This window comes from Corvus moneduloides, chromosome 2, assembly GCF_009650955.1.
Source record: "Corvus moneduloides isolate bCorMon1 chromosome 2, bCorMon1.pri, whole genome shotgun sequence".
NCBI lineage: Eukaryota > Metazoa > Chordata > Aves > Passeriformes > Corvidae > Corvus > Corvus moneduloides.
The window spans coordinates 929,504-943,212 of record NC_045477.1 but is presented as its reverse complement, the minus strand read 5'-3'; the positions used below and the strand labels follow the sequence as shown (position 1 = coordinate 943,212).

General features: G+C 51.5%; 1 protein-coding gene across 2 annotated transcripts in view; it reads right to left on the bottom strand.

The window, feature by feature from the left end:
- The window catches only part of HUNK (hormonally up-regulated Neu-associated kinase), a 46,319-nt gene extending 33,741 nt beyond the window's left edge, over positions 1–12,578 (bottom strand). The window contains exon 1 of one of the 2 annotated variants that reach the window (XM_032094977.1): positions 11,835–12,578. In XM_032094977.1, the coding sequence (XP_031950868.1) occupies positions 11,835–12,083 (249 nt within the window). In that variant the 5' untranslated portion in view covers positions 12,084–12,578. The remainder of the gene's footprint in view (positions 1–11,834) is intronic. The other variant, XM_032094985.1, reaches the window with a different exon arrangement.
- Positions 12,579–13,709: the final 1,131 nt, after the last annotated feature.

Below are 13,709 nucleotides of genomic sequence, written 5' to 3'. Positions count from 1 at the left end.
ATGCCCCATCCGTGTGTCCACGCAGGAGGCACCAGCTCCTGTTGGGCAGCTTCCCAGACCTGCCAACAACCCAACAAGGTTCTGCTGCTCCAGGCAGGAGGAACCTCCAGGTGCTCAGTGAGCAGAAGTCCAAGTCATCCTCTCTCCTTCTGCCAGTGACACTTGGGGAAATCCCAGCTCAGGAAGTTGTGCTTCTGTAGACATTTGCTTGGCCAGAGGTCAGTTTACCTCATGGCCGGGATGCTCTGCAGCAGTGCTGCTTCACTCAGTCTTGCCAAGACAGCGTTTTTCTTGGAGTTGACCCTCCCAAAGTTCTCCTCGGTGCTGCAAGTCTGCTTTGAAAACACACTTTTCAGTTTCTGCTGTGCCTCCGTACGAAATTCAAGTCACAGTGTGCCTGCAGTGCAGTGCTGCTGGGAACCATGTCTTGGGTGCCAGCACAAAGCTGAACACAAACCCAGAATAATACTGGGGCAGGAGGGGAGATCCAAGACAACAGGCTGTCTCTTGGCACAGGACCGCACCTCAGAGAGGCAGCAAGCCCTCGTGGCTGCCAGCAAACAGGTTCTCTTAAGGGCCTGTTCGAGGAGCCCAAGTCAAGAGGTCCTGAACAATGCCCACGTCAGATGCCTGCAGTAACAACTACAGGAACACTTCCACTGCAGTGGCCCCAGCTCGGCAAATAATGTTCTAACATGTTTAACTTTGCAGAGAACAGAGGATGGCACATGACCTTGCAAAATCAGGCTGTGACATTTTGAGGACTTTTGAAGAGCTTTCCCCACTTACCCGACCGCTTGGATTGTTTCCCTCTGCAAATCCTCAGTCTAAGAGAGAGGCAATTCCTGCTGGCTGCTGCCAAAGGGAGCTTCGGCTGAATTGAGAGGAAACTGGTTTGAAAAAGAATCCAGCAAGAACTGTGGGATTTGGCCAGGAGACCAACAGAGAACAAGAGAAGCAACTTCAACTATCGGAGGGACTATTTAGCTGTCGGAGGGACAACCCCCTGTCTTTTTCCTCTTTTTTTCCCTCTTCTTTTTTCTTTCAGAGTCTACTTCCGCAGACCTGCTGGAGATGGTGCCAATCCAGGCAGCAGCACTCACTCCCAGCACCATCCTGGAGCATCCTGACTATGCCAATGCAGCTCAGAGCTGCAGCTCAGGGCACAGGCAAAGGGAAGGCTGGAGACTTGGACTTCTGCACCCAAATCACAAACCTTTACTGTCTAGTTTAAGCTTAGCCAGGAGAATGAGACAAAGAGCCAGACCACGGAGATATTTTGCAGCCATCAGTACTGCAAGTCCATATCCAGCTTCTTTCTTTTTGCTGTGCCCAAGGCGGCAATAAATTCCGTTTCTTTCCTCCCTTATTTCCAGTGATAGCTGTCTGGCTTCACTTGCAGCTTGCTTTGTATTTACCACTGTTCTCACCGCAAAAATCTGAGCTCCGTTTTCAAAACCAGCTGGTGATTTTGGGTGGCCAATTCAAATCATATTAAACAGACCTAACTCTGAAGCCTGCACAACTGTCAGCACAGTCCCAAAATCAACCCCTTCAAGGGCATCTCATTTTGGGCAATCAACCAGCCAGGCACAGAACAAGTCGTTCATCACAACCAAATCCAAGGATTAGAAAATGCCAACTTCATTCTCTGGGTAGAGTTTATTCTTTCCTCTAACTGTTCCAACTTCGCAAATTTTACAGTGCAGTAAAGGAATGGGGTTTTTTATACAGCAAGTTCCAGTATCTTAAGAAATAAAGCACTAAAGAAAAGGGTATTTCGGTATTTGCTCTAATTGTAGAAAAAATCGGCAATCAGAAAAGGTAGCGAGGAGTCACTGCTGTTAAGGTATTTTCTTTTCTTCTGACTCTAACAGCGCAAGAGTTTGGGGTGTAGCAATACACAAACCCAGCTGCTGTAGAGGAGTCCAGGATAAATGTCTCAGCAGGCAGCAGGCCACTGGCTCTGCTGGCAGACTAGACACGGCCTGGAAAACTTGAAATCAGCCCCTGAAGAAACATCAACTCTTCCAGACAAGAAAGTAGCTCCGAGTACATTCACTCATGTACTTCAGATTCCTGGTAGCCTGAAGGGAAAGACTCCAACGGCCAGGGGAAAAAAAAGAACATCCCACCATTCCCTACAGCCCAAACATGACAGAAGCCAGCAGTGTAGAGAGGTATTCAGGAGGACTTTAGATAAGCAAATGATCGTAAGGCCTCTTGATGCCACAGCCAACTTAAACATAATCCCTAAAAGCATAAGCAGGATGTATTTGTTAAAGTAAGAAAAGGTATTAATTACACCTGTCCAAGGCACTGGGGACTATTATTAGGTTGCTGTATCCAGTTCTGGTGCCAGTAATTAAAAAATCATGTTGAAGCTTTGGAAAGAGTTCTGAAAAGAGCTTCAGAACAGTCTGAGGTCCAACAACTGTTTGTCGTAGCAACAGAGTGAAGCTCAAAATATTTAATTAAGAGAATGCTAAGCACTGACTCAATGATTTTCTGCAAGCACCTACATGAGGGAAAGATTTCTGATAACAGAAAGCTCTTTAATAAAATTGAAATGAACAGCCCAAAAGGTAAATTGGGCAAACTCAGGCTATTTGTCTTCAACACGTCTGTTACCTCACATCATACTTATGGGGAACTTTGTGCCATGTTCCACAGGCAACTGTGGTTATCCTTCCCCGGACTTCTGCTGTGCTGTTTCCACAGAGCCAGCTGCCCTTTCCGTCTCACCATCTGTGTCACTCCCTGCTCAAACAGGGACAGACAGACACATCCTGACCTGTCAGCGTCCCTGGCACCTGGAACAGACAGACCTTTACAGCTCAGGGACCAGCAGGAGATGGTTTGGAGGCAACTGGGGTGCCACAATGCCCCTACCCAACCACTCGGAAAAGAAACCCCCATAAAATACATTTTTCCTTGGTTCTACATGTCCAAAGCAGCAGCATTTGTACCAGACACAGGTGCCACAGGGTCAGAGACTGCCTGGGAAGCTGGAACACAGAACAGCCTCATCCATGGGAAGGAACTTGGTTTATGGCTTATCTTTAGTGGGTCACGGCAGGGATCTGTCTTGCCTTTGGCAGAAAGAAATCAATTCCAGCAACCTTCCAGCGCTCTCTTGGTCAGCTCATTAATGGGGCAGCCGTAACTGCATCTGTGAGGGAGAGCAGCACATTTTTACCTCCCTGGCCTCTAAGGATATCTACACAAGTCAAGAGAGATTATGCAGAGACTGATGAAAGTAGTGGTGGCAGAAAGCCAGACAGAGACATACACGAGGATGCACTAAAAGGTTCCAAAAGAAATCCTTACAGAGCTTGTCAAAACCAGCCTCCAGGCCGGAGACATTTCCTGCAAAGAACAATCTTGTCTCCGAGCGCCTGGGACAGACGGGTTTGCCTTGCCTTGCCATTGACAAAATGCAAAACATCCATCAAATATCACTTTCCAAAATCTCCCTGTTTTTCAGAAAAGGGCTTTTTGACCCCCGTTCCTAAAGTAAGACTGACATGACAAAACACTGGAGGAAAACCCTAAACTGAAGGAATGAGCAGCTATCAGGGAAGACTTTCCTCAGGGAAGCACACGGGGAGCCCGATGTGCAGATGGAAAACCCCTTTGGACCAACGAGGTCCTCACCCCACATCACTGGAAATTGGTGGCTGCTCCCAGCCACTCCCAGGGGCAACCAGAGCGATGAGTGCTGGGAAGAGGAGGTTCCCTGCACCCAGACGTGTCCCCAGCAGGCTGGCAGGACAAGAGAAGGGACATGGGAGCGCACAGACAATGCTTCAGCTGCCAGCGTGTCCCACATCCCACCCAGCTGTTCCTGATAAACCATAACTCACCCTCCTAACGCTGAGAGCTTCCCCTGGCACAGAGAGATGGATGAAGGTCTCAGGTTACGAGCGGGGAAGTAGAAGCAGAGCAGTGATACCAATGACATTCCTCCAGCACCGATCCCTGCAGGAGACACCCAGCAGCCAACGCGGCTTCCCATTTTCCTGGTTGTGGGATATGTTTCCCATTAAATAGCCCCTGTTTCACATTTTAGTGATCTTATGCAGAACTCATGGAAGGCTAAGTGCCCCTGATTTAATACCAATACAGCTCTCTGGCTTTAAGGAAGAGAAAAACCAACAACCCAATCCCCGTGAGCCACTGCTTTCGAGGCCCAGGTAATACCCTCCTTTGTAGTGGTTTAAAACACAGCAGATAAAACATTTACAACTGCCAGGAGCCAGGAAAAAGGTGTCTCCAATAAAGATTTTATATATAAATAATACGCTCTCTCCCTCAGCTCCGTGGACATTATTCACAGAAAATAAATTTATTCTCTGAAAAAAATGTTTCCATGACAATCTTCCACAACAGACAGAGAGCAAAGGAACTTTATTTTATATAACTTGCCTTTTTTTAGTTCTCTTTGTTGCAATGGCTTTCCTCCCAGTGCCTCTGATCTCACATGGCAAATGAGAAGCACTGTGGGTATAGCACCAAAGGTGTTGAACCCAGAGCTCAGCAGGACCAGAGCAGAGCAAACACTGACAGAAAAGGAGACTTTGGTCAGGACAGCAGCAGATTCTGTTAATTTTTCGCAGGAGTTTTCCCTGGGGGACCACGGTGACTCCTCCCAGGCCAAACTTTCCATGAGGATAAGGTCTGACCCTGCTCTCTGCTAGCACTGACTCTGAGCACAGAGCAGCGCACAGGTGTGGCACGGGTTCTCTGAGGCAGCTCGTGGAGGGGTGCCTCTGTACTAGGTGGGCCCCAGAGTGGCTTCTCTCCTGCTCCAGAAAAGCCAGCCCAGTTCCCCTCATAGCACAACCTCCAGCCCACCAAACCGCTCTCAACACTGAGTTCATCTCCTGCAGGAGATCGGCCACCAGACAACCCCGCAGTGAAACACAGCATGAGCTGTTTCGCTGAGCCATGGGAGAGGGAGCTTTGGGTTTTCTGCTCTTCAACTCATCTGAAAATAACAGCTCAGCCAATCAGGAGCTGAAGGAACCAAAGTGGGGCAAGCAGAGCAGCACCAGCATGGCCTGAGTCCAGCCAGTTTGCTCTGGTGCACTTGTATCCCACACTGCCAGGTGAGCACCAGCACTGCAATCCACCTAATTCGTCTCCTGGCTGGTATCTCCCCAGTTATTGGCTTTGGACAGCTTTGATGCCTCTCCATAACCTTGAAGAACAGGACAGTCAGCTGTAAACCCTCAGCTCATTTCCGTGCCACTGCTCAGACAACACAACAGCTTGGGGTCCAGGCAGACTGTCACAATTCAGTCACCACAAGGTTTGTCACGACTGCTTTCCTGCCAGGGTTGTATCCTTGTGAAGAGCAAGTGGTTCTCATTAATAACCTCCCTTTTCCCAACTGCAGGCAAACAAAACTCCTGAGGGCAGAGGGACAAAGAGCTGCATCTGCTGAAATGCAAGAAGCTGCAGCAGCATCCTGCAGGTCACTGGAGTCACAGGAGACACTGCACAATGCAGGAAGCAAGACGTGCTCTAATTGCCAAGACATTTAGAGGTAACACATGCCTTTGGAAATGGGCATACAGCTCTACATACCATTAAACAAGTTAAAATTACAAAACTTGCAGGAACAAGTACACGGATCCAGATGTGAGCGTCACCTGGTGTCAATTCAACCCAAAACACTCGGCTTCCCTCCATCCTGCATCTGCCACTGAAAGGGTAACAGTCTGTAGGAAAAGCAGCACATTGCTGACATGAGGCATCCTTAAAACTGCTGAACGCAAACTTGAAAGCAGATTATCTCAAGAGGATAAGGAACTGCCACATGCGCATCAATTCAGCTCATTGCAGAACAAGTTGCAAGCTACAGCTGAAAAACATTAAGGCAGTCTTTCTGAAGTCAGACTGTGCATTAATGAACAGGCTCCCCGCCTATCCGAGCTCATTCCTGCTCACATCCAGTGTGCAACACAGGAAAGAGAGAGAGGGAAGAGTGTGGCTTCATAACCAATTTTCACCTGGTTATCTTCCAGGTGAAACAGTCTGAGCAGCTGGGAGCACATCGGCAGTTTGGCTTCACTCTGCCTTCTGCTAAAAACTCTTGCAAGCTCCATAACACCTATCAGGGAACACTACACTGACACAGCAGCCTGGTCCTGCTCCCAGCCAAGTCCTCAGTGCTGCCACTGCAACCACAACACTGTTCTCCAAAACATTTCCTGGAGTGTTGCATGTTAACAGAAGTGTGTGTGGAGTGGCTTTAACACAAATTCTGGATCTGCACACACAGACACAAACCCCTGTGAACAGAACAGTGTCAAAGCTGCGAAAGCAAACACCTAGAAGCAAGAAAATGTCAAAATCCAGGCTGCAGAAACACCCTCGTTTTGTTTCCTCAGTGCATGTAATTAAGAGTGGCACATCATCCAGGTGCAACAGTTGGCAGCTGTTTAATAAAGTGGAACAGCATCCTGGGAAAAAGCCACCCTGTGGATTGGCAGTCAGTGCTTTCCAAAATAAGCATTTTTTTTTCTTTTTTGGATAGAGATAAAATTTGAAAATATGTAGAGAAACAGGTAAAGATAAAACTACTAATTAAATGTAAGTGAGAGAGCAAATGCATCCAGGAAACTGATATGCAAGTATCACTGGGGGAAGAAAAAAAACCCACCAGATCAAATTTCAAATTAAAATCCTGCAGCTTTACCCTCTGAGCCCCTGAAAACAATGAAGGTGTCACAGTTTTACCTGCAACCTCACAATACCTGGGAGGGAGGAAAAAGGAAAAGGTTGAACGGAAAGACCTGTGAACACCTTAGCAATTCAACTTCTGTCTGCAGTGAGGCAACCTGCTGACCCATTTGGTTGGCAGGATGGTTTGAAAGTGGCACCACACACACCCTCAAGGCCCCCAAAACTCAGAAAGGGTAAAGGCAGAGGCAAAGATCCTAGAAGTGTACATGGGCACGTACCAAATTCCCCAGGTTTTAAACCAGTGCTACTGCCTGGGAAATGCTGGATCTTGAAATACAGACAAGGATGACAGTACCCCCCAGTGTTGAATTTCCCAGCAGCGATGTCACCAGGGAGGAAACGGCCACCCGGGGCATCAACAGGGCAAGATCCTCACCTGCCAACACCCCCAAAAGCCACCAAGTCTCCATTCCCTGAAGCCTGTGGTGAAAGACGTAGGGAAAGAGTGAATTTACTCACAGCAAAATTTAACTCTGTGACACAAAGAGGCATTTCCAGGTCTCTACAGGGAGGCTGCTCTGCCCGCTCACCCACCCCTCCACCTCCGGGGGGGCTCAAATATGCCTTTTTTTTTCTCTACCTTTTTAACAAAGAAATGCATTCTGAACATGAACTCTTCTTTGAAAAGGCCACCTTTAATATTAATTGCTTTGCCTCCATAGAAAAACTGGTAAATTGTATTTTTAGCCACTGCTTCCCACTGTTGCAGAAAGCCTCTTGACTAAGTGTAACTAAAAACGTACCTTGTTCCAGCTCAACAATAGCACTAAAGAAAATGATAAACAAAGCTTTCCGTGGATGAGAAATCAAATGAGTCAATTTGCCTTGGTGACTTTTTTTTTTTGTGGTGCCAAAGATTACACCAAAAAGCAGTTAAATATAATCTTGGATCAGGTTTGTTTACAGGGACTTTGGCTCGATATATTGTCAATGTGTTGTCACTCCACAATGCTGTACAGAGTTATTGGGACATTTCGCTGGGGCCTGCAGCAGATAACGGAATAGATAACACAGAGTGTGCTAACAGAGCCTCAAATCACCCCACCACAGTGATGGCAACGTACTCTCAGCTCCACAAGAATGCAAAAAGTAAGTATATTTTTATAAAAATATACCTTTTTAAAATAAAAATATCTCTCTTTATAAAGGAATGAGATATCTGCTTTCCCTGATCCCCATCACCCAGCAATTGACTTGGAACAATCCAAGAGTATGTTTTGCACAGGCTCCCAAAGTCACCCAAATACAGCTCACTCAGCAGGGCTCCAGAGCCACAATTTAAAGCTAAATTGGCTTGCTCTTCATAGAGGAGCTATGTTTCCTTAGGATTAGCAATAAAGACTGCCCGAGTCGAGCTGACAAATCAGCCTTTTACCCCAAAATGTCAGATTACAGGCTGCGATATTTCATTCAAAAGCCATGGAAAGAATAATCCGTTCAACATTCTCCTGTGCTCAGCTAAAATGCACTTAATTGCATCAGGCCCCACCAAGGGTTTTCCAAGCCCAGAAAATAATAACATGCGTGGCACTATGGCAGCACAAACCACAAGCAGCACCACAAGAGGTGTGGGTTAAAGCCCACTGATGAAAACCTGGGTAGGGAAGGTTTAAAAATCTCACCTCAGCTCACCCTCCCGAGCTCGTAGGAGCTGCCGAGTCCCATCCCACACAGGTCACGCCGAGTGCACCACCCATCAGCTGCCCTGCTAAAGGAACCAGTGCCTGGCCCATGGAATGTGCCATCCCATCCCTCTTGAAGACCTTGCCAGATTCCAGTAATGTCAGGGTGAGGTAATGGCAGATTTTTGGCACCCGCTTGGCATCGCCTCGACTGCGTACAATGCCTTGTGTCAGGGCAATGGATCCAAGCCTGGCTGGGGGCTCATTAATCCACGGATTTCATTCCCAAACACACAATTTTCTGAGACAATAATGTGCATTAACTCCTCTGGAGTTGCTAAAGTCTGCTGCAAATCAAAACCTGTTTGGGCCCCCGCTACTGAAGTCTGACATTTCAGTGACCGTAAGGGGCCCGGGCTCTGCCAGAACAGCTCCCAGACAGCAGGAGGAAGACTCTGCTTAGGGCAATTTCATCGAATTTAGGCAATGCCCTCGGCTCAACAGCAGCTTTACAGACAAAAATCAGATGTCAATTGGGGTTTTTTTGCTTTCAACACACAGAGGCACTAATCCCAGAATAACAGGCTTGTAAAACATCCGCTTAGAAAAATGCAGTGATCCCAGTGATCCACAGGAGACGGCCGTGTTTCCCCACTCTGCTGCACTGGACTCCCCTTGTGAGCACACAAAGTGCTCACTCCTGCAGATCAACTTTTCCTCTGCTAGTGAAAAACTGGGACACTCTACACAGCCAGCTGCTGCCTCGGGGCATGGAAGTGGGGACAGCATCGGGCCCTTAAGGAGCAACCTTCACTTCTGGCCTCGGGAGGAGCAAGGTGGGAATGGGATCAGGAAGAGAAGTGCCTGGCGGCCAGAGAGCAGGGACTTGTTGGCAGCCGGTCATGGCACGATGCTATGGTGGAAGTGCTTAAGAAATGGTTGATGTCCACAGCCAAGAGCAACGATCTCTCCCCACAGAGCCTCCTCCCATGACCTGCTGCCAACAAATCCCTGCTCTCTGGCCGCCAGGCACTTCTCTTCCTGATCCCATTCCCACCCTTGCCAGCCTCAGCCTCCCCGCTGACACAGCCCTGTGCTCCGAAAGGAAGGAGCTCGGGTAAGCAGATGTTTCCCTTCTCTCCCTGCTATCCCAGGCGGAGCTCCGTCGCCTGTGGTGGGCTCCATGCGGGCAGAGCTGCGAGGCACAGCCGGCTTGGGCACATCTCAGCTGCCTCTGGCTGGGGGCCACGCCAGAGCTCGGCACAGGAACGTGCCCGGGAGAGCTGAGTTTCCATCAGCTCCGACCTGGGGTGAAACCCTCACGTGGGGTCACGCCTGGGATGGAAAGCATTCGCCCCTGGGGTGAGAGGAAGGAACCTCACTCAGAGAGGACCTCACCTGAAACAAATCATTAATAACTCTTATCTCCTACCCATTAACTCAAACTGCTTATGCACAAATAGCTGGAACTAAAGAAGTGGGTTTCTGGGAAGGTGGACCTTTGATTAGTCAGTTTGAAAGTATGTGACTGATCCTTCACCCACTGCCAGCGAGAGCTTCCTCTGGTGCCACGGCACAGGATCAGGTCAGACAGAGCTCTGAGATCACCCTGTCTGTCCTCAAAGATGGACACGGCACCTTGGCAGGAAGAAAGCGTGACTTGCTGAGTTTCTGCTTGTCACTTTGTCACAGTGTGTGTTGTTCAAGACACTGAGGGAGAAAAAAACCCGAATCAAGCAGCAGACCTGGGAGCTGAGACAGGGGTGTGTGGTGGATCTTTTTTATTTTTTTCCCCTCTTAACAGACTGAGATAAATGTAGCAAACCCAAAATGTGGAGGTGGGGAGGACGTGTGTGTGCATGTGCCTTTTATCAACTGGAGGATCATTGGATGTTTCTGTTACCAAGGAGAAGCACACGCTTGGTAACAGAGGAGAGCAACATTTATTTATTCTTTTGCATTCCTATATGATAATATCCACTAACCTTATCATTCTTCACATGATGAGATTCTCAGAGTCCTATATTAAATTTCACTCCGTGACAAATTTACTGGAATGAAAAAATAACTACCCGAGAGTGCAAGAATGCAATCATCAACAGCGGCACGTTTGCAGTGCTGCTGGAGCTGGAGGGAATTACACCGCACACAGCCCCACGGCTCCAGGGAGGCTTCAGCAACAACCCAGCATCCTGCTTCGGGGAGGGAACCCTCTGCTAAGATACAAGACAGGCAGAAGTCCGATAGCTCACAGAATCCCGGAGTCATTTAGGCTGGAAAAGACCTCAGAGATCACCGAGTCCAAGCTGTGACCGATCCCACCTTGTCCCCAGCCCAGAGCACTGAGTGCCACCTCCAGTCCTTCCTTGGATGCCTCCAGGGATGGGGACTCCAAACCTCCCTGGGCAGCCCCTGCCAATGCTTAACAACCCTTTCCATGGAGAAATTCCTGCTGATGTCCAGCCTGAGCCTCCCCTGGCCCAGCCTGAGGCCGTTCCCTCTCCTCCTGTCCCTGTTCCCTGGGAGCAGAGCCCAACCTGCGCGGCTGTCCCCTCCTGCCAGGGAGTTGTGCAGAGCCACAAGGTGCCCTCTGAGCCTCCTTTTCTCAGCGATAAACAACCCCAGCTCCCCCTCACAGCACTTAGAAGTTGTGTGGATAAACAAGAGCAGCACAACTCTTTGTCGGGGGCTCTGGGGGGCTCGTCCCTGCTCGATTTACTGCCCAGCCAAGCCCCCGCTGCTCTTTATAACGCTGTGACCTGTCCTAACGGATGGGTAAGAGCCTCCACTGAAGGGCTCTGGATAAAAACCAAAAAGCAGAGACCCTGCACGGACTTTTCCAACCAGCACCTTGGGGAAGAACCATCCGGGGTGCACCTCCACCAGCAAAGACATTTGCCGTGCGTTGTACCAACAACTTGAGACGGCCGGACTGTGCCCCCTTCCCTCGGCATCTCCCATCGCCTGGTGCGCGACAAGTACCTGTGTGTACCCACGCGTGATATGTCGCGACTACACTGCACACAGCGACGGCTGCCCAGCAACACAAGCCCCACCAAAAACCCCACTTTTCTCACGAAAAAAGTAAGCAAGCAAACGAGGCGGGGGGGGGGGGGGGGGGGGGGAATATGAAAAGAAAATTTAAAATTAAAGGAAAAAAGAGACAGGTCAAGGCAGCCGAAGTATTGCAAGAGGAAGGCGAGACTGCAGCCGCGGAAAGCTCGGCGGGCGCGGGGGAAGCGCCCGGCGGAGCCGCGGGAAGTTGGGGACGGCGCCGAGCGGGCTCCTCCATCCTCACGGGGAACTCATCCTCTGGAAGGACTTCTCCATCCTGCCGGGGGGCTCAGCCTCCGGGAGGGCTCCTCCGTCCTCCCGGGGGGCTCAGCACACCCCGCACACCAGCCAGCCCCCCGTTTTCCCGCCGTGGTGCCCCCGGGGGGCTCCCGGCGGGCGCGGTACCTTCTCTCCGGTGAGCACATGCAGCCCCTCGCGGACCTTGGCGAAGGAGCCCTCTCCCAGCTTCCTGCCGATCAGGTAGTTGCCGACCCTCTTGGTGTGCTGGAAGTCGCGGAGCCGCTCCCGGGGCGCGGCGGCGCTGAGCCAGGCGGCCAGGAAGGAGCCGCCGTCCGCCGCCGCCCGCCGCGCCTCCCCGCCCGCCGCCACGGCCGCCGGCTCGCCCAGGAGCCCATCGCCCGCCGCCGCCGGCATGCCCGGCTCTCCTTGCCCCTGCTCCTGCTCCGGCCGCTGCCTCCGGGGCGGTCACCGAAGTTGCTGCGGGGAGCGGAGCGGCGGCTGCAGCAGAGGGGCCGCGGGGCGGAGCGGGGCGGGCGGGGGCCGGCACTGGGGCGAGCCGAGGTGCCCCGGGCTGCCGCCCCTCCTTGGAGCCGGCGCCTCCTCCCGTTCCTCCTCCCCGCTCCAGCCTCACGCCGGCAGCGGGGCAGGGGGAGGAGGGACCGGCGGACGGAGGGGGAACGGCTCCATTCAGTTTGAATTTGCGGTAATTTAATCCGCTCGCACGCGGCGGGAGCAGCTGCAATCCAGACCCGACAGCCTGGGGGTTTGCACACCCGGCTGTTCCCCCCGGCATCCCAGCGCGGGGCTGCAGCGCATCCCTCTCCCGGGAATTAACCCGGCGCTCCCGGGCGCGGCCGCCACTCGCTCTGCATGTGGCTCTGCTTCACTGCTGCCCGGGAGCAGCTTTTGTGTTGCTTTCCCCCACCTCCCTTCGCGAGCACGTCCGAGTCCTTCTCGCCGCCGTGTCGGAAAGGCGCGATGGCCACCGCCGCTCCGGCGGCTCCGTTCCGCTCCCTCCCCGCTTCTTTCACCGCCCGCTTCTCCATCTTATCCCCCCCGGCGCTCGGGGTTCCGGCCGAGCTCCCCCCATCCCGCCGCCTGCATCCCCCGAATGCTCCCCCGCCGGGAGCGAGGAGGCGACCCGGGCGCCCATCGGCTGCAGGCCGAGTCCATGGGACTGTCACTGCCCGACCGGCCTTCCCCACCCCGTGGGGAGGGAGAAGGAACGAGTACACTGCCATTGTCGCTGCGGAGCCCCCTCCCACCCAGCTGGGAAGCGGGAGCGGAGGAGAGGAGGGATGAAAGAGGAGACAGAGCCGGCAAAGCCACCCTGCTCTGAGTTTCTCATGGTCAGTGATGCTCTGCCCTCCTCTTTGTCTCTGTCGGGCAGTGATGCTGGCAACCTTCCGCTTGTGCTGGGGGAGATCTGATGGAGCAGTTAATTCACTGAAATGCCTCATAAGGATTTTAACCTCCAACCCATCTTTAGTTGTATCAGCCAGAAAGCCATAAAGGGCTCCTATTTGTCCTTAAGCACAATCCACATTTTCAAGTTTTGCCTGCGTGCTTGTGTTAGGGAATACTTTGAAATATGAAAGGAACCACGTACACCCTAACAGATGTGAGTTGTGTCACCAAAACCTCCTGTTGAGGTGCAGCTGTACCTGGCACCAGCCAACCTAGAGCTCCCATGCCATGCCATGCCATGCCATGCCATGCCATCCCATCCCATCCCATCCCATCCCATCCCATCCCATCTTGCCACATGCAAGGTGGTGAACACACCTCTCCCAGTTGTTTAAGCTCTTCTTTGACTCCTTAAAAATGTGAATCTGATTTTGTATCACAATGCTGTCCGTTGGTTTTTGTCTCGACTCCCATCACTTGGCTGGGAGGACCATCCAGCTCCAGTCCCTGCTTCTGGAGGAGTCTCACTGCATTGCTGACGGAATTTTGGCTGGCACAGGTGCTGATGAGCCGTGTGCTCCTTCCACACCACTTTTCCCTGACATCACTGCTTTGCTTGCACTCCCTACCGTA